The following is a 25,988-nucleotide window of genomic DNA, read 5'->3' on the forward strand; positions in this document are numbered from 1 at the left end:
TACTCTGAATGTGGAACACTGCAATCCAGATAACAGTATGTTCCATCTCCAGACTCTACTCTGAATGTGGAACACTGCAATCCAGATAACAGTATGTTCCATCTCCAGACTCTACTCTGAATGTGGAACACTGCAATCCAGATGACAGAGAGTCGGTGAGTCAGACGGAAAGGCAGGACCTTTGGTTTGCCTGACCCGGTTCTAAACCCGGTTCTAAACACTGTTCTCTCTCTGCGGTCTGTTCTCCTCGTGATTTCTTCATGACCAGGCTCTTATGCAGATGTGATGACACACATGGTTTCTCACTCACGCCTCCATGATGCACACATTCCAGGAATCAATTCAATTCAGTCAACTTTATTGACATGGAGAGTTAAAAGACTGACATATAACAGAAAGGTGTGACCAACAGCAACAATAATAGCAGTAGTGGATATGGGATTACCATTAACAGCAACTACAACGACAATATTAAATCTATACAGTCAGTGTGTGCTCAGTCATAAAAAATCCTCTAGTCCCTAGATGTGTTACTTAGTAGTGCTTTGGTGTGTGCGTGTGCATGTGTGTGTTGGGAGGGGGGTAAGGAATAACAATGTCGCCCCTTAGCACAAGTATCAGGTCAGATTGACAGTTCCTTCCCTAATGGTTATGGCAAGAATAGATACTAGATCTGTGTCTAAGGGCAACTCTTCTTATCACCCTTCAACCTCCCCCTCACCTTTCAACCTTCCCTCCCCCTCACTTTCACGCCCATGCCAGCAGTGCTGTATTTTAGGTGTGTGTGTGTGTGTGTGTGTGTGTGTGTGTGTGTGTGTGTGTGTGTGTGTGTGTGTGTGTGTGTGTGTGTGTGTGTGTGTGTGTGTGTGTGTGTGTGTGTGTGTGTGTGTGTGTGTGTGTACGTGTGTGTGTGTGTACGTGCGTTTGTGTCTGTACTGCTGTACTGTTCTGTTGACTCACGGTTTAGGGCCCCGTCTAGAGAAAAGCTGATCAGAACGATCTTCAAACTTTGAACAAACACGTGATGAGAGAGAGAGAGAGAGAGAGAGAGAGACAGTGAGAGAGAGACAGTGAGAGAGAGAGAGACAGTGAGAGAGAGACAGTGAGAGAGAGAGAGAGACAGTGAGAGAGAGAGAGACAGTGAGAGAGAGAGAGACAGTGAGAGAGAGACAGCGAGAGAGAGAGAGACAGTGAGAGAGCGAGAGGGAGAGAGAGAGAGAGACAGTGAGAGAGAGAGACAGCGAGAGAGAGAGACAGACAGTGAGAGAGAGACAGTGAGAGAGAGACCGCGAGAGAGAGACCGAGAGAGAGAGAGAGAGAGAGAGAGAGAGAGAGAGAGAGAGAGAGAGAGAGAGAGAGAGAGAGAGAGAGAGAGAGAGAGAGACAGTGAGAGAGCGAGAGAGAGAGAGAGACAGAGAGAGAGAGACAGCGAGAGAGAGACAGTGAGGGAGCGAGAGAGAGAGACAGAGAGACAGCGAGAGAGAGAGACAGCGAGAGAGAGACAGCGAGAGAGAGAGAGACAGTGAGAGAGAGACAGTGAGAGAGAGACAGCGAGAGAGAGAGAGCGAGAGAGAGACAGCGAGAGAGAGCAAGAGAGAGACAGCGAGAGCGAGAGAGAGACAGCGAGAGAGAGAGCGACAGAGACAGCGAGAGAGAGACAGCGAGAGAGAGAGAGAGACAGTGAGACAGCGAGAGAGAGAGAGAGAGGGAAAGAGAGAGAGAGAGCGAGAGAGACAGAGACAGCGAGAGAGAGACAGCGAGAGAGAGAGAGAGACAGAGAGAGAGCGAGAGAGAGAGACAGAGAGACAGAGAGAGAGAGAGAGAGAGACAGTGAGAGAGAGAGAGAGCGCGATAGAGAGAGAGAGAGAGACAGCGAGAGAGAGAGAGAGCGAGAGAGAGAGACAGCGAGAGAGAGAGAGAGAGAGAGAGACAGCGAGAGAGAGAGAGACAGAGAGAGAGAGAGAGAGAGAGAGAGAGAGAGAGAGAGAGAGAGAGAGAGAGAGAAGGGGGACTATAAAGAGGAAGGGACAATCTACTTCTGCAGAGAGAAGAGAGATCCCACCAGAGCTCCAGTTACTGAGGACACAGTACAATACGTGTTTTCAAAGTTCTGTCTACTCTACTTCTACTCTACTTCTGTCTTTCTGGATCATCTGACTCTAAGCCACTCCAACATGCAGGACCGTCAACACTACTTCATGAAAGCCTTCACATGGTTCCTGGTGTTTCTGGTGCTCGGTCCGCAGGTAAGACCAAGCCTTTATTTTGACAGTTTCTTCATTTGTGAAATATCTTTGGACACAGTCAAAGTGAACATGCAACCTCAAACAGTACGGGGTCCGTGCGAGGAACTTTCAAATGTGGAAAGGAGTGAAAAATGTGTCAGCAGTGGAAGTTCCTCACAATCTCAGGAGTAACTTCCCTTTAAATGGAAAATGCATATTTATTGCGAGAAATATTGAGTGAGATTTCATTTGTCATCTTTTTTTGTTGTTGTTTGTATGTATTTTGTATTTTATAAGTCAGGAACAACGATAGCTCATTGATTATATCTGTATTTGTCTATCAGGTGTCTGCCCTGTTCCCTCCCTAGACGTTCTACAGAACTTTGGAACAGCCCTTTTGAATCATTTGAAAATAGAAGCCCATTATATATGTTTAGCATTGCTGCATACTGTTACTGCGTGTTAGTACTGTACAATATAACCACCTCAAACAGATGAATGAATGTTGGGGCGGCAGGGTAGCCTAGTGGTTAGAGCGTTGGACTAGTAACCGAAAGGTTGCAAGTTTGAATCCCTGAGCTGACAAGGTACAAATCTGTCGTTCTGCCCCTGAACAAGGCAGTTAACCCACTGTTCCTAGACCAGTTAACCCACTGTTCCTAGGCCGTCATTGAAAATAAGAATTTGTTCTTAACTGACTTGCCTAATAAAATAAAAATGTAAAGGATTTCACTGAACAGTTTGATGTTATGATATGTGATTTGTATATTTTTTTATCCGAGCGAGCATACTGCTACTGGGCATTCATAATGTTTATGTATATGATATATGTTCTTAGCTGGCTCTGCCTTTGTCTTTAACTGTCTGTCTGTACCGTTGGATCTTCATTGATTATATCTGTTCAATCAGGCGTCTGCCAGCCCTGTTCCGTCTGTGGATGTCCCGCCCAGCTCTGGTCATCTCCAGCCTGAAGGTCAGAGGGCACTGAAGCGGATGGCTCGTATGACCCCGTTATGGAGGACCATGGGTACTAAACCCTACGGGGCGTACTGTCTAAACAACTATGAGTGCTCCACTGGGATCTGCAGGTAAGGTATCTGTCACACACACCTGGGTACCTGGGCAACACACCTGGGCAACACACCTGGGTCATAACTAATCGTTACAGTGCGAAGCCACACTGCTGCATCAACAGCACCACATTGTTGACTTGACCTTGTCTTATTTGACTCCCAGTTCCATGTATGAACGTAGATTGTTGCCCGGCACGTCAGTCAGGCCCTTTCGTCTAGTCTTGCTTTGTGAAACAAGGGGTTAATGTGTGAAACAGAGGGTTAATGTCTCATAAAGATCCCATTGACTAACTTTTCATTTAATACAGCTGAACAAAACACCAACATGTTGCTGATTCATTCTAAAAGAAAAATGTATCTACTGCCCCCCCCCCCCTCTCTCTCTCTCTCTCTCTCTCTCTCAACCCCCTCTCTTTCCTTTCCTTCCCCCTCTCTCCCTCTCTCTCTCTCTCTCTCTCTCTCTCTCTCTCTCTCAACCACCTCTCTTTCCTTTTCCCCCCTCTCTCTCTCTCTCTCTCTCACTTTCTCTCTCTCTCTCTCTCTCTCTCACTTTCTCTCTCTCTCAACCTCCTCTCTTTCCTCTCCTTCCCCCTCTCTCTCTCTCTCTCTTTCTCTCTTTCACTCCATCCTCTCCTCTCCTCTCCTCTCCTCTCCTCTCTCCTCTCCTCTCCTCTCATCTCATCTCATCTCATCTCATCTCCTCTCCTCTCCTCTCCTCTCCTCTCCTCTCCTCTCCTCTCCTCTCCTCTCCTCTCCTCTCCTCTCCAGGGGTGGCCACTGCATGTTCAGCCAACCCATCAAGTCCTAGAAGAGAAGACGGAGGAACGCTCCCAACATTTTCCCCAATCTGTTCTCCATGGACATACCCTCCCTCTCCTCTACATAGCCAAACATGCAGACATTATGTGGCTTGACATCTATCTATGCAAAACAATCTCTGTATTCATAATGTATCGCTGAAGTATGAGAAGGGTTAACATATCTTAAAGGAAAGGTTAAGGTATACCTAAAATATATATATATTCCTGAATATTTTGCTTAGGCAAAGGGGATTGCTATATTTTACTCTAATCTTTCTGACTTTACCAAAGTAAGCAGATGACATGCTGATAAAGGTTTAGCCTAATATTACAGGCTAAAGCATCTTTAACAAACCCCTTATTGAGATGTTCCTACGAATGTATCGTCCTTTAGGATTTTCCTTAGGCAAAAGGTTGGGTTACGTTCTTAGGAAAAATAATCCCAGAAGGGTTCTTCGGGTGTCTCCGTAGGAGAACCCTTTCTGGGTTCCAGGTAGAAAGGGTTCTCCTATGAGGACAGCCCAAGAACCCTTCTGGGTTCTAGATAATGCTTTTTTGTTCTAAGAGTGAAGATGTGATATTGAATGCTAGCTTTTGGACCGTACCAAAGGGAGCAGCATGTAAATGTGACAGACACATGGATTTTTGGTTATAAGGTTTTCAATATTTCTACTAATATTTCATACAGGGTGCTGGCCAGAGACAAAACAGTAGCTAGGCGCCTAAACATAGTCTGTCAAAGTGCTTCACCAAATGTTAACAGTCAACACACTCGCATTCAACGTAATGGTGACTGTATTCACTTTGCCATCGAGGAATTTATCCTCCAACAATATCTGTCGTGCAGAGTATCTGTTCAATCGGATTAGATCGCGTTAAAAAAATACATCAGAATCAGATACATTTTCATGGTACATGTATCATACTTGTATCATACTTGTATCATACTTGTATCATACTTGATAGTGACGTGGAGAGAGATAGGCAATGTCATAACGTCAGACTTTGGAACTTTGTGTTCCGGGTAAAAAATATACTAAAAAAAAAGAGAGAGTGAAAAAAGGGGAAAGGGAGAACAAGAGAGAGAGAAACCATAGTGTCATTGAACCAGAGGTAGAGGGGGAGAGAAAGAGATAGATAGATAGATAGATAGATAGATAGATAGATAGATAGATAGATAGATAGATAGATAGATAGATAGATAGTGAAAAAGGGGAAAGGGAGAACAAGAGAGAGAGAAACCGTAGTGTCATTGAACCAGAGGTAGAGGGGGAGAGAAAGAGAGAGATAGAGAGTGAGAACAGACATGGAGCAATGGTTATGTGTAATGATTGACCTCACCTTTGACCTCCCGGCCAGATGTTTTATGCATATAGAGATGTACTAGAGAGCTCGTCTCCTGTCTTTGCAATGGCCTTTGGTCCAAGTGCTCTCTATCCAACTTCATGTTTATGCATGCTCACTTTTTTCTACTTTTAATATATAGAAACATATTTAAATCGTTTTCGTATATGTATTTACTGTATGTATGTAATTAAACAAGTATTTATATCGTAGTCAGTATTTTGTGAGATTACAACTAGTCTCAAGGTTGGGAATTATGTTTAAGCCTGTGGTCTGATGAACAGCATCAAAATGATATATTTTTTATTAAGATTTCTTATTTATACCATTCGTTATCATTCGTACTCATTTGAACAAAATGTCATTCAAATATCCTATTCATTGTATTATACTTCCTTAAACTACGTGGTTGCCATAGATACCAACGTATATCAATCTCCTCTGGTCACAAAACAATGTGCAATACTAAATAAAGAGTATTCTTAAATTACCCCTGAGGCAGATTTCCTTTGTCTTTTATAAGCCCCTTTTCAGTGTGTCTACTACGGTCTACTAATATCAGTCTCTTAATATTCTTGTATTTTCATAACGCAAACTTTGGAAATAAAGAATAAACGTTGTTTACATATTTGTGAAATGTTTGTACAGATGTAGGATCTTAATTTGACCGGTATTGTCACAGCAAAATAATCCTGCAGCAACGGAATTTGAGTCCATAAACTTGCTTGATTGGCAGTTAGGCTATTAGCTGGCCAAAAGTAGACTACATGAAAAGTGCAATACTGATAATGTAACTGTGAGTTCATGTGGGTTTTCAGTGAATTTACATGAGTCATGAAGCTCATCTGCATTTCCTGCAGTGCAGGACGAGGGATCAAATTAATATTCCACATCTGTACAAGAGGAACCAAACTGTAAAACTCAACTGTCGACATACTTCTGGCTTTGAGCATGCATCACACATACTATTTTTTCAGAAAAATTATTTCCAAGTCAGTTAGAAAATACAAAGATTTTAAATGAGGTGCTACAAAACCGATGAAAGTACTGCGAACAGAAATACATTTGACTTTAGTTCTCTAACCAAACTGCAATGCAGGGTATATTAAACGCAGTTCATCATCATCTATTTTGACATAGAGAAATGATGACTGTGTGCAACCCATATGGTTTCATGAACATGTGCAACGTAGGTATTTGGGATTGCTACAGACGTAGGATCTTAATTAGACCTATTTTGTCACAGCAAAATAATCCTGCAGCAACAGGACTTGAACGTTTAGTCCATAATGTTGCTTGATTGGTGGTTAGGCTATTGGTTGGCAAAAAGCAGACAACATGATGCAATACTAAGTGCAATATACTTAATATAACCGTGCGCTAGTGTGGGTTTTCATTAAATTTATATAATCAAAGCTCATCTGCAGGACAGTTCTCAGCAAGAATATAGTGATCAAATTAAGATACTACATCTGTAGGTCTAATGTTTCTTGCACAATGTCAGGGTCAGCCAAGTATGTATCATAGAGAGAGATAGAATAGTGGTGATCAGAGACCGGTTAGCTGAGAGGGTCTCTTTCTTGCTTCTCTCTCTCTCTGTCTCCCTCCCCCCTCCTCCTCTCTGTCTCCTCTCTGTCTCCCCCTCTCTCTCTCTCTCTCTCTGTCTCCTCTCTCTCCCTCTCTCTCTCTGTCTCCCCCCTCTCTCTCTCTCTCTCTCTGTCTCTCTCTCTCTCTCTCTGTCTCCCTCTCTCCCCCTCTCTCCCTCTCTGTCTCTCAATTCAATTAAATTTGCTTTATTTGCATGACATAAGAATGTACATATTGCCAAAGCTTACTTTGGTAATCAATGTTGTCAACAGGACAACAGTAACAGCAATAATCAAGGGTTGAAATAACCAAACAATGAACGATAACAATAACCAAGGTGGAGAGGACATGTGAGTATACAGTAGAGGACATGTTAGTATACAGTAGAGGACATGTTAGTATACAGTAGAGGACATGTTAGTATACAGTAGAGGACATGTTAGTATACAGTAGAGGACATGTTAGTATACAGTAGAGGACATGTTGGTATACAGTAGAAGACATGTTAGTATACAGTAGAGGACATGTTAGTATACAGTAGAGGACATGTTAGTATACAGTAGAGGACATGTTGGTATACAGTAGAGGACATGTTAGTATACAGTAGAGGACATGTTAGTATACAATAGAGGACATGTTAGTATACAGTAGAGGACATGTTGGTCGGTTGGTCTGTCAGACACTGTCCATCATCTTCTGGCAGGCAGTAATGTAGTGCGCTGCCAACCCACAGCTCTCTGCGTCCTCCCCCAACAGGACTGGTAGCCTATCCTCATCAGAGAGGTCTTCAATGTAGTGCGCTGCCAAACCACAGCTCTCTGCGTAGGTCTTCAATGTAGTGCGCTGCCAACCCACAGCTCTCTGCGTCCTCCCCCAACAGGACTGGTAGCCTATCCTCATCAGAGAGGTCTTCAATGTAGTGCTCTGCCAACCCACAGCTCTCTGCGTCCTCCCCCAACAGGATGGGTAGCCTATCCTCATCAGAGAGGTCTTCAACGTAGTGCGCTGCCAACCCACAGCTCTCTGCGTCCTCCCCCAACAGGACGGGTAGCCTGTTCCCATCAGAGAGGTCTTCAATGTAGTGCTCTGCCAACCCACAGCTCTCTGCGTCTTCCCCCAACAGGATGGGTAGCCTATCCTCATCAGAGAGGTCTTCAATGTAGTGCGCTGCCAACCCACAGCTCTCTGCGTCCTCCCCCAACAGGACGGGCAGCCTACTCTCATCAGAGAGGTCTTTGAAACCTTGAATAAGGGTTTCAAATTTGGGGAAATAACCCTCTCTAATTGTTTTATATTTTTTAAACATTTTGTCAGGAAATGCAGCTCTGTCTCAGGTTCTGCAGTGGCATGGGCACTCGTGTGTGTGTGTGTGTGTGTGTGTGTGTGTGTGTGTGTGTGTGTGTGTGTGTGTGTGTGTGTGTGTGATGACCCATTGTCTTGTTTCCCTGAGCTCTCTATGGGACAAAATGAGTCCCAAATGGCACCCTATTCCCTTTATAGTGCACTACTTTTCACCAGAGTCCTATGGGCCCTAGTCATATGTAGTGCACTATGGGAGGGAAAAGGGTGCCACTTGGGACACAGTGTGGGGCTATGAACCAATGAGTCACAAAGACAACCAGCATGCCTGTGGCTCAGAGGAGGTCTTCACTCCAACCCAGATGATCTACCCACAGACGAGCCTCCATCCTAGGATCCACTGGAGTGGTGGAGAGATGGGGGGGTGGAGACGTGGGGTGGAGAGGTGGAGGAGGAGAGATGGGGGTGGAGACGTGGGGTGGAGAGATGGGGGGGTGGAGACGTGGGGTGGAGAGATGGGGGGGTGGAGACGTGGGGTGGAGAGGTGGAGGGGAGCAGTGGAAGGGTGGAAGGGTAAAGGAGGGGTGGAGTAGGAGAGGAGGGGTGGAGGAGAGGTGGAGGAGAGGAGGGGTGGAGGAGGAGAGGGGTGGAGGAGGGGAGGAGGAGGGGAGGATAAGGGGAGGTGGAGGGGTGGAGGAGGAAAGGAGGGGTGGAGTAGGGGTAGAAGGGTGGAGGAGGAGAGGAGGGGTGGAGGAGAGGAGGGATGGAGAAGGAGAGGAGGGGTGGAGGAGAGGAGGGGTGGAGAAGGAGAGGAGGGGTGGAGGAGATGAGGGGTGGAGAAGGAGAGGAGGGGTGGAGGAGAGGAGGGGTGGAGAAGGAGAGGAGGGGTGGAGGAGAGGAGGGGTGGAGAAGGAGAGGAGGGGTGGAGGAGATGAGGGGTGGAGAAGGAGAGGAGGGGTGGAGGAGAGGAGGGGTGGAGAAGGAGAGGAGGGGCGGAGAATGAGAGGAGAGTGGAGGAGAGGAGGGATAGAGGAGAGATGGAGGAGGGGTGGAGGAGAGGAGGGGTGGAGGAGGGGTGGAGGGATAGAGGAGTGGAGGAGGAAAGGTAGAGGAGAGGTGGAGGAGGGGTGGAGGGATAGAGGAGTGGAGGAGGAAAGGTAGAGGAGAGGTGGAGGAGGGGTGGAGGGATAGAGGAGTGGAGGAGGAAAGGTAGAGGAGAGGTGGAGGAGGGGTGGAGGGATAGAGGAGTGGAGGAGGAAAGGTAGAGGAGAGGTGGAGGAGGGGTGGAGGGATAGAGGAGTGGAGGAGGAAAGGTAGAGGAGAGAATCTCTATACTCATCTGTTCTGTTGAACACTCAGTGAGCACTTGACAACCACTCATAGAACACGTTAACAGCTACACACAATTTCACACACACACACAAGTACACACACACAAGTACACACACACACACACACACACACACACACACACACACACACACACACACACACACACACACACACACACACACACACACACACACACACACACACACACACACACACACACACACACACACACACACACACACCACAGGGGACTGTGGTAAATGAAACGTGTGTCTCTGCCGCCCCCTCCTGGTTAACACAGTGTAGTGAATAAACTGAAACAGTTCCTTTTTTCTGCACTAAATATAGTTGAAGTCAGAAGTTAACATACACATTAGCCAAATACATTTAAACTTAGTGTTTCACAATTCCTGACATTTAATCCTAGTTAAAATTCCCTGTCTTAAGTCAGTTAGGATCACTACTTTATTTTAAGAATGTGAAATGTCAGAATAATAGTAGAGAGAATAATTTATTTCAGCTTTTATTTCTTTCATCACATTCCCAGTGGGTCAGAAGTTTACATACATACACTCAATTAGTATTTGGTAGCACTGCAATTACATTTTTTTTACTTGGGTCAAATGTTTCAGGTAGCCTTCCACAAGCTTCCCACAAAACTTTTGGCCCATTCCTCCTCACAGAACTGGTGTCAGATTTGTAGGCCTCCTTGCTCGCACACACTTTTTCAGTTCTGCCCACACATTTTCTATAGGTTTGAGGCTAGGGCTTTGTGATGGCCACTCCAATACTTTGACTTTGTTGTCCTTCAGCCATTTTGCCACAACTTTGTAAGTATGCTCGGGGTCATTGTCCATTTGGAAGACCCATTTGCGTCCAAGCTTTAACTTCCTGACTGATATCTTGAGATGTTGCTTGAATATATCCACATAATTTTCCTACCTCATGTAGCTATCTATTTTGTGAAGTGCACCAGTCCCTCCTGCAGCAAAGCACCCCCCAGAACATGATGCTGCCACCCCCGTGCTTCACGGTTGGGATGGTGTTCTTCGGCTTGCAAGCCTCCCCCCTTTTTCACCCAAACATAACGATGGTCATTATGGCCAAACAGTTCTATTAGTTCTAGTTCTATTCAGACCAGAGGACATTTCTCCAAAAAGTATGATCTTTGTCCCCATGTTCAGTTGCAAATCGTAGTCTGGCTTTTTTTTATGGCAGTTTTGGAGCAGTGGCTTCTTCCTTGCTGAGCGGCCTTTCAGGTTATGTCGATATAGGACTCGTTTTACTGTGGATATAGAGACTTTTGTACCTGTTTCCCCCAGCATCTTCACAAGGTCCTTTGCTGTTGTTCTGGGATTGATTTGCACTTTTCACACCAAAGTACGTTGATCTCTAGGAGACAGAACGTGTCTCCTTCCTGAGCGGTATTACGGCTGCGTGGTCCCATGGTGTTTATACTTGCGTACTATTGTTTGTACAGATGAATGTGGTACCTTCAGGCGTTTGGAAATTGCTCCCAAGCATGAACCAGACTATTGGAGGTCTTCCATTTCTTTTCTGAGGTCTTGGCTGATTTCTTTTGATTTTCCCATGATGTCAATCAAAGAAGCACAGAGTTTGAAGGTAGGCCTTGAAATACATCCACAGGTACACCTCCAATTGACTCAAATGATGTCATTAGCCTATCAGAAGCTTCTAAAGCCATGACCACATTTCCTAGAACTTTCCAAGCTGTTTAAAGTCACAGTCAACTCAGTGTATGCAAACTTATTATAAATTATAAGTGAAATAATCTGTCTGTAAACAATTGTTGGAAAAATGACTTGTGTCATGAACAAAGTAGATGTCCTAACTGACTTGCCAAAACTATAGTTTGTTAACAAGACATTTGTGGGAGTGGTTGAAAAACGAGTTTTAATGACTCCAACCTAAGTGTATGTAAACTTCCGACTTCAACTGTATGTACTGTATTCTCGTCAAGGCTCATGCTGTTCAGCTATTGCTGTACATTGGCTATTCTTCAGATATGCTACATATTCTATCCATCTACTGTCCATATTGTCTACACATTCCATCACACACATTATACAGTGGGGCAAAAAAGTATTTAGTCAGCCACCAATTGTGCAAGTTCTCCCACTTAATAAGACGAGAGAGGCCTGCAATGTTCATCATAGGTAGACTTCAACTATGACAGACAAAATGAGAAAAACAAATCCAGGAAATCACATTGTAGGATTTTTAATGAATTTATTTGCAAATTATGGTGGAAAATAAGTATTTGGTCACCTACAAATAAGCAAGATTTCTGGCTCTCACAGACCTGTAACTTCTTCTTTAAGAGACTCCTCTGGCCTCCACTCGTTACCTGTATTAATGGCACCTGTTTGAACTTGTTATCAGTATAAAAGACACCTATATATTTATAAAATGGGTTGGTCTAATCCCTGAATGCTGATTGGTTAAAAGTGCATTCCAGCCGGTGTCTATTCCACAAGTTCCCACCGGAACAGCCCTATGCCGTTAAAATGCCTATTTACTCTGTCCCGTCTGACTGAGCAATCCACTGTCTCATCAGCCCAGCCAGGCAATTTATAAAATTGATCTCCACTATAAAAAGCATCTAGACATTATCTCACATTTCTTTTAGACTAACATTTAGTTTTCAACAGCGGAGATTTGTATAAACCTTGTCTGTCTCTCCGACATTTGCAATATTGTTTAAACATTCAAATTCAGTCTCCAGCTGTCCCATAGTAATGCATGTGTACAGCAGGGACCGGGAGTCGGGAAGAGACAGACAGTCAGACAACGTTTCTCAACCTGTTGAAATCATTCATCTGGCATCATTTTAATGGATATATACAAAGAAATGTATGGAAGGTCAAAATAGTATAAATACATTCATCAAAATAACCTTTTTAATGAAAGTATGTCAATCATTATTTGAACAAACCTTATTGCTATTATAAACTCTTTACCAGCTTAATTAGAGCAGTACAAAATATGTTTTGTCATACTGGTGGTATACCATCTGATATACCACGGCTCTCAGCCAATAGGCATTCAGGGCTTGAACCACCCAGTTTAAAAATATATATTTACCACGGCTAAACAATACAACGGCTAATGGCTCCGCATTGCGCATAAGAACAGCCCTTAGCCGTGGCTACTTTGAAGAATCTCAAATATAAAATCTCTCTTGATTTGTTTAACACTTTTTTTGGTTACTACGTGATTCCATATGTGTTATTTAATAGTTTTGATGTCTTCACTATTATTATACAATGTAGAAAACAGTCCAAATAAACGTTTGTCTGGTACTGTGTTGTAAAACAATCGAACGCTCCAGTCCCTCTGTCCTTGCAGACACCTAAAAATAGTTCCCTACATATCTCCAATAACACGCCTCAAATCTCCCAGTGACTATACCATAATTATATCTTTATAAATTACGGATACATTATTTCGGGTTATTGTTTCAGTTGGATTGTGTAATAGTTTTGCACTCTTCCTGGTTTTAGTTCGCACCATGTTTACACGAGTTAAGAGGTTCTTTTTTCTCTCTGCAGAAACTCGCTGTCTGAAGAATTCGACAGCAACAAAGGCGATACAGTCAAAACACAGAGTGGTTTGTGTATGGTTGCTCTGCGTGTACCTTATAGGTTGGAACAGCTGAGGGTGGTTTTTATTTTCAGGACGATATCGGATTTCAGCCTACAGTGTTAATTATGTTACAGCCATAGCTCGCTCATCGATACCAGGACGTTTGGAGGCGGTGCAGCGATAGTAGACTACTACTGTAACATTTGTAACTTACACGTTTCCTATCACCTCTCAACTTCGTCTTGTCTTGTTCCTCGTGTCAAACAATAGAGATATTTGTGAAGTAGGCTAATGCCGAAGCGAGTCTCGGGGAGAACTCAAAGCTTCCTTTTCTCTGCTCAACCACGGATACGGACGAGTATCATCAACCCAAAAACATGAGAAGTCGAAGCAACTCGGGAGTGAAACTGGACAACTATGCCCGGATAGTGCATCAAACCATACTCCGATATCAAGTGAGCGTTGTTTATGCGTTGTCCCTTCTGCTAACGCTATATATTTTTTTAGGGCCATCCATTCTGACCTCTAAACTAACCTACTGTCTGTGGCGTTGGGACATGTTGACTGTTGCACGCACACAGCAGCTTGCAGGAGGACATTCATGTTTACATAGCGTGAACATTGGTTTTAGAGAAAGCTCACAAAAGCTCCCTTTGAAACGACGTATCACTTATTCTTAATTTATTTCTCTCTCTCAATTCCATTTCAATTCAAGGGGCTTTATTGGCATGGGAAACATATGTTTACATTGCCAAAGCAAGTGAAATAGAGTATAAACAAAAATGAAATAAACAATAAAACATTAACAGTAATTATTACTCTAACAGAAGTTCCAAAAGATTAAAGACATTTCAAATGTTATATTATGTCTATATACAGTGTTGTAACTATGTGCAAATAGTTAAAAAAGGAAAATAAATAAACATAAATATGGGTTGTATTTACAATGTCGTTTGTTCTTCACTGGTTGACCTTTTCTTGTGGTCACAAATCTAGCTGCTGTGATGGAACACTGTGGCATTTAAAAAATAAAAATAAAAACATTTGATTTTACATTTATTTAACTAGGAAAGTCAGCGAAGAACAAATTGTTATTTACAATGACAGCCTAATTCACCCAGTAGATATGGGAGTTTATCAACATTTGATTTGTTTTTGAATTCTTTGTGGATCTGTGTAATCTGAGGGAAATATGTCTCTCTAATATGGTCATACATTTGGCAGGAGGTTAGGAAGTGCAGCTCAGTTTCCATCTCATTTTGTGGGCAGTGAGCACATAGCCTGTCTTCTCTTGAGAGCCATGTCTGCCTACGGCGGCCTTTCTCAATAGCAAGGCTTTGCTCACTGATTCTGTACATAGTCAAATCTTTCCTTAATTTCGGGTCAGTCACAGTGGTCAGGTATTCTGCCGCTGTGTACTCTCTGTTTAGGGCCAAATAGCATTCTAGTTTGCTTAGTTTGTTTCGTAAATTCTTTCCAATGTATCAAGTAATTACCTGTTTTGTAAGATTCCAAGATGGCGGACTGAACACAGCGGTGCAGATCGTCTCAAGATAAAAACGTAATATTCAATATCTGTAAGTTAGACTATATATTATAACTTCTTATACTCATGGGTAATGACGTTCAATCTGGAAAACAACACAAAAGAAATAAGGCTAGAGAAATGTATCGTCAAATATTACAAAAACAAGCAACACTCAAACATGACGGAGAGTAAACGAGGAACATCAATCTCTTAAAAGAAAACGCGACTCCTTGACGGATACAGACAATTTAGGCTTTTCACCACCGGGACTGGTAAGGGTGGAAAGTGATTTGTTAAAGTCGATAAATGACAAACTGGGCATACTTGAATTAGTCAGTAAAGATAAATATAAAGGAGTTGAAGGCCTCGAGATGAGTGACGGAAAAAGCTGCGACATTGGAGAAAGACACAGACAAGCTAAAATGGACGGACGTTAATGAACTTAAAACGGAGAACCTCTTTCTGAGAGAAGCTTTAATTGACATACAGACTAGATTTATCAGAGTAAAATCTAGTACTTACTGGTATTTAAGAAAGAGAAGGAGAATTTCCTGAAAGTAGTTAAGGAATTATTTCTTATAGCGCTTCAAATCCCACTCGACGCTGTCGATGAAATCCCACTCGACGCTGTCGATGAAATCCCACTCGATGCTGTCGATGAAATCCCACTCGATGCTGTCGATGAAATCCCACTCGATGCTGTCGATGAAATCCCACTCGATGCTGTCGACGAAATCCCACTCGATGCTGTCGACGAAATCCCACTCGATGCTGTCGACGAAATCCCACTCGATGCTGTCGATGAAATCCCACTCGATGCTGTCGACGAAATCCCACTCGACGCTGTCGACGAAATCCCACTCGATGCTGTCGACGAAATCCCACTCGATGCTGTCGACGAAATCCCACTCGATGCTGTCGACGAAATCCCACTCGACGCTGTCGATGAAATCCCACTCGACGCTGTCGATGAAATCCCACTCGACGCTGTCGATGAAATCCCACTCGACGCTGTCGATGAAATCCCACTCGACGCTGTCGATGAAATCCCACTGGAACATGTACACTGTTTCGGACAGAGATACGAGCCTAATCGCTGCCAAATTTGCTTTCTTTAAGGATGCAGTAATGGATAAAAGACTCGCTGGCACGAAAATAGGCATGAATGATAATTTCTCGAGGGAGATTACAAAACGGCGCAAAGTTCTGTACCCAATCTTCAAGGAGAATAAATGAAAAGGGAAGTGTGTAGCTCTCGTAGTCGATAAACTGTATATTGACAACCAAATGTTACGAGACACAAAGAGTACTCCATGGCTATTCTGAAAATTACAAATTAATTATTGTATCTCATTGGTAATTGGTGAAATAAGTATAGCAAGTTATAATTGTAACAGTTTAGCAGATAATAAGAAAATACTATCAGTATTTACCTGGCTTAAAGAGAATAAATATATTATATTGTTTACAGGAAACTGATTCAACAATTTTAGATGGGAGGGGGGGGTGAAATATACTTCTCCTGTGGGCAAAGAAACTCAAAAGGGGTGATGATATTAATTAGCAGTCATTTTGATCTGAATTTGCAAATTGTCCAAACAGATCCTCAAGGTAGATGGGATTATTTTAAGCATGTTATTGGAAAACAGATTTGTCTCATTAACCTTTATGGACCAAATAACGATAATCCACATTTCTTTTGAAAATATATCTAATAAATGATCAACCTTACGAGCAATACAATATTATTATGGTGGGAGATTATACTACTGTTCATATTTTTTTATTCTTTTTTTTTTTATTTAAAGTTTTATTAAGTTTTCTTGTTTTTCAATCAAACAGATGTGTAAAAACATAAATAATATCAAACAAAACAAACAAACTTGCAGCAGCACTATCAGCGTTCCTATTGGCTATTTCCAGCCTTAGCTGAGACGACGAGCAAAGAATGAGTTTTTACAGCACCTTACGCAACATGTATCTGCTAATTTCCCTAATCACCCCGTTCACTCTGTCCAATGTGAAATATAGTTGAGTAGTGGAGATCAGAGTCTGTCAAACCTGGGCTGTCTCTTGCGGAGGTCATAAGTGAGCTTTTCAAGAGGGAGAAAGTCAACAATCTGGTCAATCCACATTTTAAATGTAGGAGAAGAATTAGAAACCCACAATAGAACAATACATATTTTAGCAAAAGTATGTGATAGTCAAAAACACATTTTTTGTCAGGATCAAGAACAAAGTCCTGCAGAAGAATATAGAGCCATGGGTTCATATCTAACTGTACATCAAGTGTTTTCTGTGCAGCAGTATGTATAGAGATTTGGGCCCAAATCTGGTAATCTCAACAACTCCAAAATACGTGCTCCACTTTCAGAGGTAAACTACCGTCAAAAGTTTTGGGTCACTTAGAAATGTCCTTGTTTTTGAAAGAAAAGCACATTCTTTGTCCATTTAAAATAACATCAAATTGATCAGAAATACAGTGTAGACATTGTTAATGTTGTAAATGACTATTGTAGCTGGAAACGGCAGATTTTTTAATGGAATATCTACATAGGCGTACAGAGGCCCATTATCAGCAACCATCACTCCTGTGTTCCAATGGCACATCGTGTTAGCTAATCAAAGTTTATTCTTTTAAAAAGCTAAGTGATCATTAGAAAACACTTTTGCAATTATGTTAGCACAGATGAAAACTGTTGTTCTGATTAAAGAAGCAATAAAACTGTCCTTCTTTAGACTAGTTGAGTATCTGGAGCATCATCATTTGTGGGTTCGATTACAGGCTCAAAATGGCCAAAGACAAAGAACTTTCATCTGAAACTCGTCAGTATATTCTTGTTCTGAAAAATGAAGGCTATTCCATGTGAGAAATTGCCAAGAAACTGAAGATCTCGTACAACGCTGTATACTACTCCCTTCACAGAACAGCGCAAACGGGCTCTCACCAGAATAGAAAGAGGAGTGGGAGGCCCCGGTGCACAACTGAGCAAGAGGACATGTACATTAGAGTATCTAGTTTGAGAAACAGACGCCTCACATGTACTCAACTGGCAGCTTCATTAAATAGTACTAGCAAACCACCAGTCTCAACGTCAACAGTGAAGAGGTGACTCCGGGATGCTGGCTTTCTAGACAGAGTTCCTCTGTCCAGTGCCGGTGTTCTTTTGCCCATCTTAATCTTTTATTTTTCTCGTCCAGTCTGAGATATGGCTTTTTCTTTGCAACTCTGCCTAGAAGGCCAGCATCCGGAGTCACCTCTTCACTGTTGACTTTGAGACTGGTGTTGAGACTGGTGTTGAGACTGGTGTTGAGACTGGTGTTGGGACTGGTGTTGAGACTGGTGTTGAGACTGGTGTTGAGACTGGTGTTGGGACTGGTGTTGAGACTGGTGCTGAGACTGGTGTTGGGACTGGTGTTGAGACTGGTGCTGAGACTGGTGCTGAGACTGGTGTTGAGACTGGTGTTGAGACTGGTGTTGAGACTGGTGTTGGGACTGGTGTTGAGACTGGTGTTGGGACTGGTGTTGGGACTGGTGTTGAGACTGGTGTTGAGACTGGTGCTGAGACTGGTGTTGAGACTGGTGTTTTGCTACAACATTAACACTGTATTTCTGATCTATTTTATTTCGATGGACACAAAATGTGCTTTTGTTTCAAAAACAAGGACATTTCTAAGTGACAACAAACTTTTGAACATTAGTGTACATCTTTTACAATCAGGATAAATGTCTATTCATTCTATGGAGTCTCACTGGGGTGTAAAAACATTTTTATAAAAATGTGTAATTCAATTATTTTCATTGTTACATTAGTAGAGGAGCAGTAAACCCTGTCATAACCATCCGCCCATAACTGATAGTCAGACAAAGATCCTTTTCCCTGATTCATAGTATAGCAGGATCCCCCTTTCTCAGAAACGATTGTAGTGGTCTTTTTCTGTTGATGGATTGTAGCAAGAAGGGTCTCAACTTTGAGCTCTAAACCTCCCCTTGGAAGTACATTTATTTTACCTTTAGTTAACTAGGCAAGTCAGTTAAGAACAAATTCTTATTTTCAATGACAGCCTAGGAACAGTGTGTTAACTGCCGGCAGAACGACAGCTCGAGGATTTGAACTTGCAACCTTCCGGTTACTAGTCCAACGCTCTAACCACTAGGCTACCCTGCCGCCCCACATGAGGAAGTTACGTGTCTAATTTGAAGATTTAAAAAAAATAATTGGATCTTGGCACATTGTATTCACTGCAGAGCTCTTGAAAGGATTTCAGTGTAGTGGTGTTCTGATGAAACAGGTCTGAACGGGGCCAAAGAGGAAAGTTGGCATCACTCAGGGCATTTTCCAAGTCTGGGTTGCGAGTGAGAACATTTTTGGGAGGATATGCCAAGGTATTTCTTACAGTCCCTCCATGCTTGTAGGGTGCTGTAAATCACAAAGGTTTTGGCTATGTTGCCCACTTCACTAAAGTTATTAATTAATATAATTGAGCTGAGGGGTAATGAACCACAGGATTGGGCTTCTATCTGAATCAAAATTCTTGTCTGTTCTGTAATCCATGTTAGCATGTTGCGGATTTGGGCAGACCAGTAGTACAATTGAAGGGAGGGAAGGGCAAGACCATCCTTAGATTCAGGTTTCGATAGAGTGGAGAACTTGATCCTAGGTTTTTTATTGCCCCATGTACATTTGGTGATGCTTTGGTTAGTTGTTTTGAAGAAGGAAACTGGGAGATAGCATGGGAGCATCTGAACTAAATAGTTCAATCTAGGGAGGATGTTAATTCTTCCGGCTAGGCTAATTGGGAGGGAGATCCAGGTTTGGAGATCGTTCTTGATTCGATCCAGGAGTTTTCCTTGAAAAGGCAATTCAGATCTGGTGTTATGAAGATCCCAAGGTATTGAAACCCCTGTGTCTTCCATTGGAACATCTTCATAGAGCTGTTGAGTGTAAGACTGAGAGGGCAAACAGTGGATTTGTTCAAATGTATTTTATATCCTGAAAACTTGCCGTACTGAGCAATTGTGTCTAAAATGGGAGGGATTTCTCAGGGTTGGATATGTAGAGCAAGACATCATCTGCGTAGAGCAAAATCTTGTGCTGATGGCCAAAGACCCATAATACTTGGATTGATCCTTATCAACTCTGCCTAAGGTTCCGCCCCCAACAAGTAGAGCAGCGGGGACAGCGAGCATCCTTGTCTTGTGCCACGTCCCAAAGGGAATCTGTCACAATTCAGACCATTAGTAGTCACCATGGTTTTTGGATGACAGTATAGGAACTTTATGCATTTGGGCCCATATTGAACTTTTCTAAGACTGAGAACAGAAAGCTCCACTCCATCCTGTCGAACATCTTCTCAACATCCAGTGAAGCCAGCAGGACAGGGCTCTTCTGTGTGTTTACTTGATCAATAATATCAAAAAGATGGTGAATGTTATCAGAAGAGCACCTGTCTCTAATAAATTCTGTTTGGTCCGCTTTTATTATTTTGGGAAGAAGAATGTTTAGTCTTTTGGCGAGCAATTTGGTAATTATTTTGTAGTCAATCCAACAATCTTATGGGCCGGAAGGACGAGCAGGATAGAGGCTCCTTGTCTTTTATAGCAGCACTGTAATGAGGGCTGTGTACATAGAGTCTGGGAGAGCTCAATTTTTGCACAAATCATCCAGCATTGGCATGAAGATATGGCTGAGCTGGGGCCAAAAAGCTTTGTAGAACTCTCTGAGGAATCCATCTGGGGACTGGGGCATGGAGGTAATTGCCTCCAGGACCTCCTCAGGAGTGAAGGGGGAGTTGAGATCTTCTTGGTCGGTCTCTGATAGTTTAGTTAGCGAGATTCCCTCTAGGACTGGAGTTTATATATAAATGTCTGGAACATTTACATTTAGGAGAATCTCTTATACAAATGGGTAAAGTCATGTACAGTTACCCCAGGTGTAAAATAGTAAATAATGGCTACTTCTCTGAAAGTTTTAAACTGTCAAGAAGAGTAAAACAAGGTTGTCCACTATCGGCATATCTATTTATTATGGTCATCAAAATGTTATCTATTAAAATCACATCCAACAATAATATTAAGGGATTAGAAATCCGTGGCTTTAAAACCAAGGTGTCATTGTACGCTGATGATTGATGTTTTCTTTTAAATACACAATGTGGATCACAGCCTCATAGAGGATCTAGATACGTTTTCTAACCTCTCTGGATTACAACCAAATTACGGCACATGTATATTATGTATTGGATCACAAAAATGTTACATTACCGTGTTTTTAACAATAAAATAGTCTGATGGTGATGTGGACATACTCGGTATACATATCCCGAAAGAAAGAAATAATCTCACTACATTTTTATAGAAAGTTGGCAAAAATAGATAAGATCTTGCTACCATGGAAAGGAACATACCTGTCTATTTGTGAAAAAATCCCCCTGATTAATATTTAGTCATATCCCAGGTTACCCTGATTTAAATATTTAGTTATTTCACAGGTTACCCTGATTTAACTCTTTAGTCATATCCCAGTTTGCTTATGGTCTTGCCTACACCTAACAACCAGTTTTTTTTAAATGATATGAGTAAAACAATATTCAATTTGATTTGGAACAGCAAGCCAGAAAATTAAACTGGCCTATTTATATAAGGAATATGAGTTCAGAGGGCAGAAATGATTACATATTAAAGCATTAGACCTCTCACTAAGGACTTCAGTCATACAAAGGTTATACTAAAATCCGAATAAGAATGTCTCACCCCATGTTCTAGAATGTCACCTTTATTCAGATTACAACCTTTAAGCACTTTAAGTTATTTGAAAAGGAACCAGAAAACAGAAGAAACAGAACAAATCATACAACAAATATTGTTGTTAAACTCAAATACAGTAATAGATAAAAAATAAAAAAACAACAACATTATACTTCTTTTATAGTCTTTAAATTATATCATAAATAGTACTGGTGGAGTTACGTCACACATGCAGCTAACACAAATATGCAAATGTCTGCTCTACTCAAAATTACAACCAACTAATTGCAACATTACTGCAAAAATGGAAGAGGCAAGTGGAAGGGGGAGAAAAGTAAGGAACTTGTCTGTCGGCCCATTAAAGACCGTAATTGGTTAAAGAAAATTGTATATACCAGTTTCATTTAACCTCTTGCTCCTACCTGACACGCAGGCGTCCCATCTAGAGCTCTGGAAATGCAAATGCGCTACGCTAAATGCTAATAGTATTAGTTAAAACTCAAACGTTCATTAAAATACACATGCAGGGTATTGAATTAAAGCTACACTCGTTGTGAATCCAGGCAACTAGTCAGAATTTTAAAATGCTTTTCGGTGAAAGCATGAGAAGCTATTATCTGATGGTATGTAAACACCCCAAAAGACCCGCAGGGGACGTAAACAAAATAATTAGCATATTCGGCGCTACACAAACCGCACAATAAAATATAAAACATTCATTACCTTTGACCATCTTCTTTGTTGGCACTCCTAGATGTCCCATAATCACTATTGGGTCTTTTTTTTCGATTAAATCGGTCCATATATAGCCTAGATATCGATCTATGAAGACTGTGTGATAAACGGAAAAAAATTGCGTGTCATAACGTAACGTCATATTTTAAAATTCAAAAAGTTGACGATAAACTTTCACAAAACACTTCGAAATACTTTTGTAATGCAACTTTAGGTATTAGTACACGTCAATAAGCGATAAAATTCATCAGGAGGCGATGTAAATTCTATAGGTGTCCGTCTCTAAAAAATGTCTGGAGAGAGCTCGACCAAAACATCCGGTCGGAGACCGGAGGGAATCGGTTCCCTTGATTCGGTTTGACCAAGAATCAAAGCTGAATCAAATGACAAGACTCTAGACATCGTGTGGAAGCTGTAGGCACTGCAACCTCGGCCTCATTTAATTCGGTTCACTTTGAACAATTCCTGGAAGTAGCGCAAGGATAGTTATTTCCATTTTCAGTAATCAGATTTTCCTGCACTTTTCGATGAAACGCACGTTCTGTTATAGTCACAGCCGTGATTTAACCAGTTTTATAAACGTCTGAGTGTTTTCTATCCACACATACTAATCATATGCATATACTATATTCCTGGCCTGAGTAGCAGGGCGCTGAAATGTTAAGCGATTTTTAACAGAATGTTCGAAAAAGTAGAGGGTCGACTTAACAGGTTAAGGACCAAAAAATTGACAGCTGTGCATTATAGATTGCAAAATAGTTGGGAAGAGATTTTAAACGTACCGATTCCATGGCAAATGGTTTATGACATGATACGCAAAACAATGCCGGATTCAAGACTTTGAATTTTTACATTTAAATTATACAAAATTCTTGCAACCGCAAAAAGGAAACGTGAAGCTAATGTAGTGCTCGCAGGCAACTATACATAGACAAGATCCCACACCGAACAGGTGGGACAAGGCTGCCTAAATATGATCCCCAATCAGAGACCACGATAGACAGCTGCCTCTGATTGGGAACCATACTAAGCCAACCTAGAAATAAATAAACTAGAATGCCCACCCTAGTCACACCCCGACCTAACCCAAATAGAGAATAAAGGATCTCAAGGGTCAGGTCGTGGCTTCTAATCCCGAATGAATGACACAGTCGGGAGGAGAAGTTTCATTTCCAGAAGTTACAAGCTGTCAAAACCATTTGTTTTTGAGACAGGGGTGTCACCAAAATGTTTTGTATTCATTAGGTATGTTGTAGCTAACTTTCAAAGATGTGTTAAAAGCTCAGAACCTTTTTCAACAAAAATGAGAATTATGGCAAGAACTGTGACCATTTGCATGACAAATAAGTGTTACCAAAAATGTCAGTTATATCACAGCCCCATCACACACTCACCCACATGTAATAGATATAGCCCAACTGATAAAGATGAGAGAGACTCATAGTAAATGCCTATGGGGTCAAAGTGGGGAAGTTGTCAAAGTGGAGAAGTTCTGTAGCACTGCAGTTGTCAAAGTGGAGAAGTTCTGTAGCACTGCAGTTGTCAAAGTGGAGAAGTTCTGTAGCACTGCAGTTGTCAAAGTGGAGAAGTTCTGTAGCACTGCAGTTGTCAAAGTGGAGAAGTTCTGTAGCACTGCAGTTGTCAAAGTGGAGAAGTTCTGTAGCACTGCAGTTGTCAAAGTGGAGAAGTTCTGTAGCACTGCAGTTGTCAAAGTGGAGAAGTTCTGTAGCACTGCAGTTGTCAAAGTGGAGAAGTTCTGTAGCACTGCAGTTGTCAAAGTGGAGAAGTTCTGTAGCACTGCAGTTGTCAAAGTGGAGAAGTTCTGTAGCACTGCAGTTGTCAAAGTGGAGAAGTTCTGTAGCACTGCAGTTGTCAAAGTGGAGAAGTTCTGTAGCACTGCAGTTGTCAAAGTGGAGAGGTTCTGTCGCACTGCAGTTGTCAAAGTGGAGAAGTTCTGTAGCACTGCAGTTGTCAAAGTGGAGAAGTTCTGTAGCACTGCAGTTGTCAAAGTGGAGAAGTTCTGTAGCACTGCAGTTGTCAAAGTGGAGAAGTTCTGTAGCACTGCAGTTGTCAAAGTGGAGAAGTTCTGTAGCACTGCAGTTGTCAAAGTGGAGAAGTTTTGTAGCACTGCAGTTGTCAAAGTGGAGAAGTTCTGTAGCACAAATGCAGTTGTCAAAGTGGAGAACTTCTGCAGCACTGCAGTTGTCAAAGTGGAGAAGTTCTGTAGCACTGCAGTTGTCAAAGTGGAGAAGTTCTGTGAGCACTGCAGTTGTCAAAGTGGAGAAGTTCTGTAGCACTGCAGTTGTCAAAGTGGAGAAGTTCTGTAGCACTGCAGTTGTCAAAGTGGAGAAGTTCTGTAGCACTGCAGTTGTCAAAGTGGAGAAGTTCTGTAGCACTGCAGTTTTCAAAGTGGAGAAGTTCTGTAGCACTGCAGTTGTCAAAGTGGAGAAGTTCTGTAGCACTGCAGTTGTCAAAGTGGAGTAGTTCTGTAGCACTGCAGTTGTCAAAGTGGAGAAGTCAAAGTGAATGCATTCAATTGAAATGTGTCTACCACATTTAACCCAACCCCTCTGAATCAGAGAGGTGCTGGGGGCTGCCTTCATCGGCATCCACGTCTTCGGCGCCCGGGGAGCAGTGGGTTAACTGCCTTGCTCAGGGGCAGAAGGACAGATTTGTACCTTGTCAGCTCGAGGATTCGGTCCAGCAACCTTTCGTTTACTGGCCCAACTCTCAGGCACCCGTTGTGTTTGCTGCTGGTTAGGGCTGGGCGATATGGCCTCAATCATCTCTCTATTGTTATTTTCAATTCTATGGGCAATTCACGATAGATATATCTCGATTTAAAACAAAACATTTTCTCTAAATCAGCTTTGTTGTACAATGAAAGGTCAAATACACTGCATTTCAAACAGTCAGCAATAATCTAATGAATTCAGGGCTTGTGAAGTTCTATCTAAACTTAATATAATCCTTCCACAATCATAAGACCCACTAATAATGTAATTATTTTATACAAATAGTTTAACCTGCTTTTTTGCAATAATCACTGATCTGTTTGTTAAAAATGCCCTTTTTGTTACAGATGTAACCAGAACCATGCAAAATGCACATTCACTAATAATGACCAACTTCTGGTAGCAGCCATTATAGAAAACAAACACGTCTCATAAATAATCTCTGAAGCACACGTGGTAACGTAATGCTGCACGCCACAGAAACTGAGCATTCATTTTCCATCTTTGTTGTTGTGAGTGGCAGGGGGAGGAGCTTGGTGTGTGGGGGAGGAGCTTGGCGGGTGGGGGAGGAGCTTGGCGTGTGGGGGAGGAGCATGGTGTGGGGGGGAGGAGCTTGGCGTGTGGGGGAGGAGCTTGGCGTGTGGGGGAGGAGCTTGGCGTGTGGGGGAGGAGCATGGCGTGGGGGGAGGAGCTTGGCGTGTGGGGGAGGAGCTTGGCGTGTGGGGGAGGAGCTTGGCGTGTGTGTAAATGGGAAGGAGCGAAGGAGACAAGACCAAAGACAACATAAGAACAAGCTGACATAAAGAAATAAAAAATGTATTCTTGCGATACATGCATTTGCATATTTCCATATTTGGGGCGGCAGGGTAGCCTAGTGGTTAGAGCGTGCGACTAGTAACCGGAAGGTTGCAAGTTCAAACCCCCGAGCTGACAAGGTACAAATCTGTCGTTCTGCCCCTGAACTGTTCCTAGGCCG

At 42.4% G+C, this 25,988-nt stretch overlaps 2 protein-coding genes across 3 annotated transcripts in view; both read left to right on the forward strand.

Annotated features, from left to right (window-relative positions):
* Positions 1-2,029: 2,029 nt before the first annotated feature.
* On the forward strand, positions 2,030-5,932 carry leap2 (liver-expressed antimicrobial peptide 2). Its single transcript, XM_035760591.2, has 3 exons — positions 2,030-2,246; positions 3,135-3,313; positions 4,067-5,932. The coding sequence occupies exons 1-3, from the start codon at positions 2,175-2,177 to the stop codon at positions 4,104-4,106; spliced, it is 291 nt and encodes a 96-aa protein (XP_035616484.1). The 5' UTR covers positions 2,030-2,174; the 3' UTR covers positions 4,107-5,932.
* A 7,243-nt stretch (positions 5,933-13,175) lies between these two features.
* The window catches only part of phka1a (phosphorylase kinase, alpha 1a (muscle)), a 64,850-nt gene continuing 52,037 nt past the window's right edge, over positions 13,176-25,988 (forward strand). Inside the window, exon 1 of one of the 2 annotated variants that reach the window (XM_052497717.1) lies at positions 13,176-13,721. In XM_052497717.1, coding sequence (XP_052353677.1) covers positions 13,644-13,721 — 78 coding nt within the window. In that variant the 5' untranslated portion in view covers positions 13,176-13,643. The remainder of the gene's footprint in view (positions 13,722-25,988) is intronic. The other variant, XM_052497718.1, reaches the window with a different exon arrangement.

Source organism: Oncorhynchus keta, chromosome 35, assembly GCF_023373465.1.
Source record: "Oncorhynchus keta strain PuntledgeMale-10-30-2019 chromosome 35, Oket_V2, whole genome shotgun sequence".
Classification (NCBI taxonomy): domain Eukaryota; kingdom Metazoa; phylum Chordata; class Actinopteri; order Salmoniformes; family Salmonidae; genus Oncorhynchus; species Oncorhynchus keta.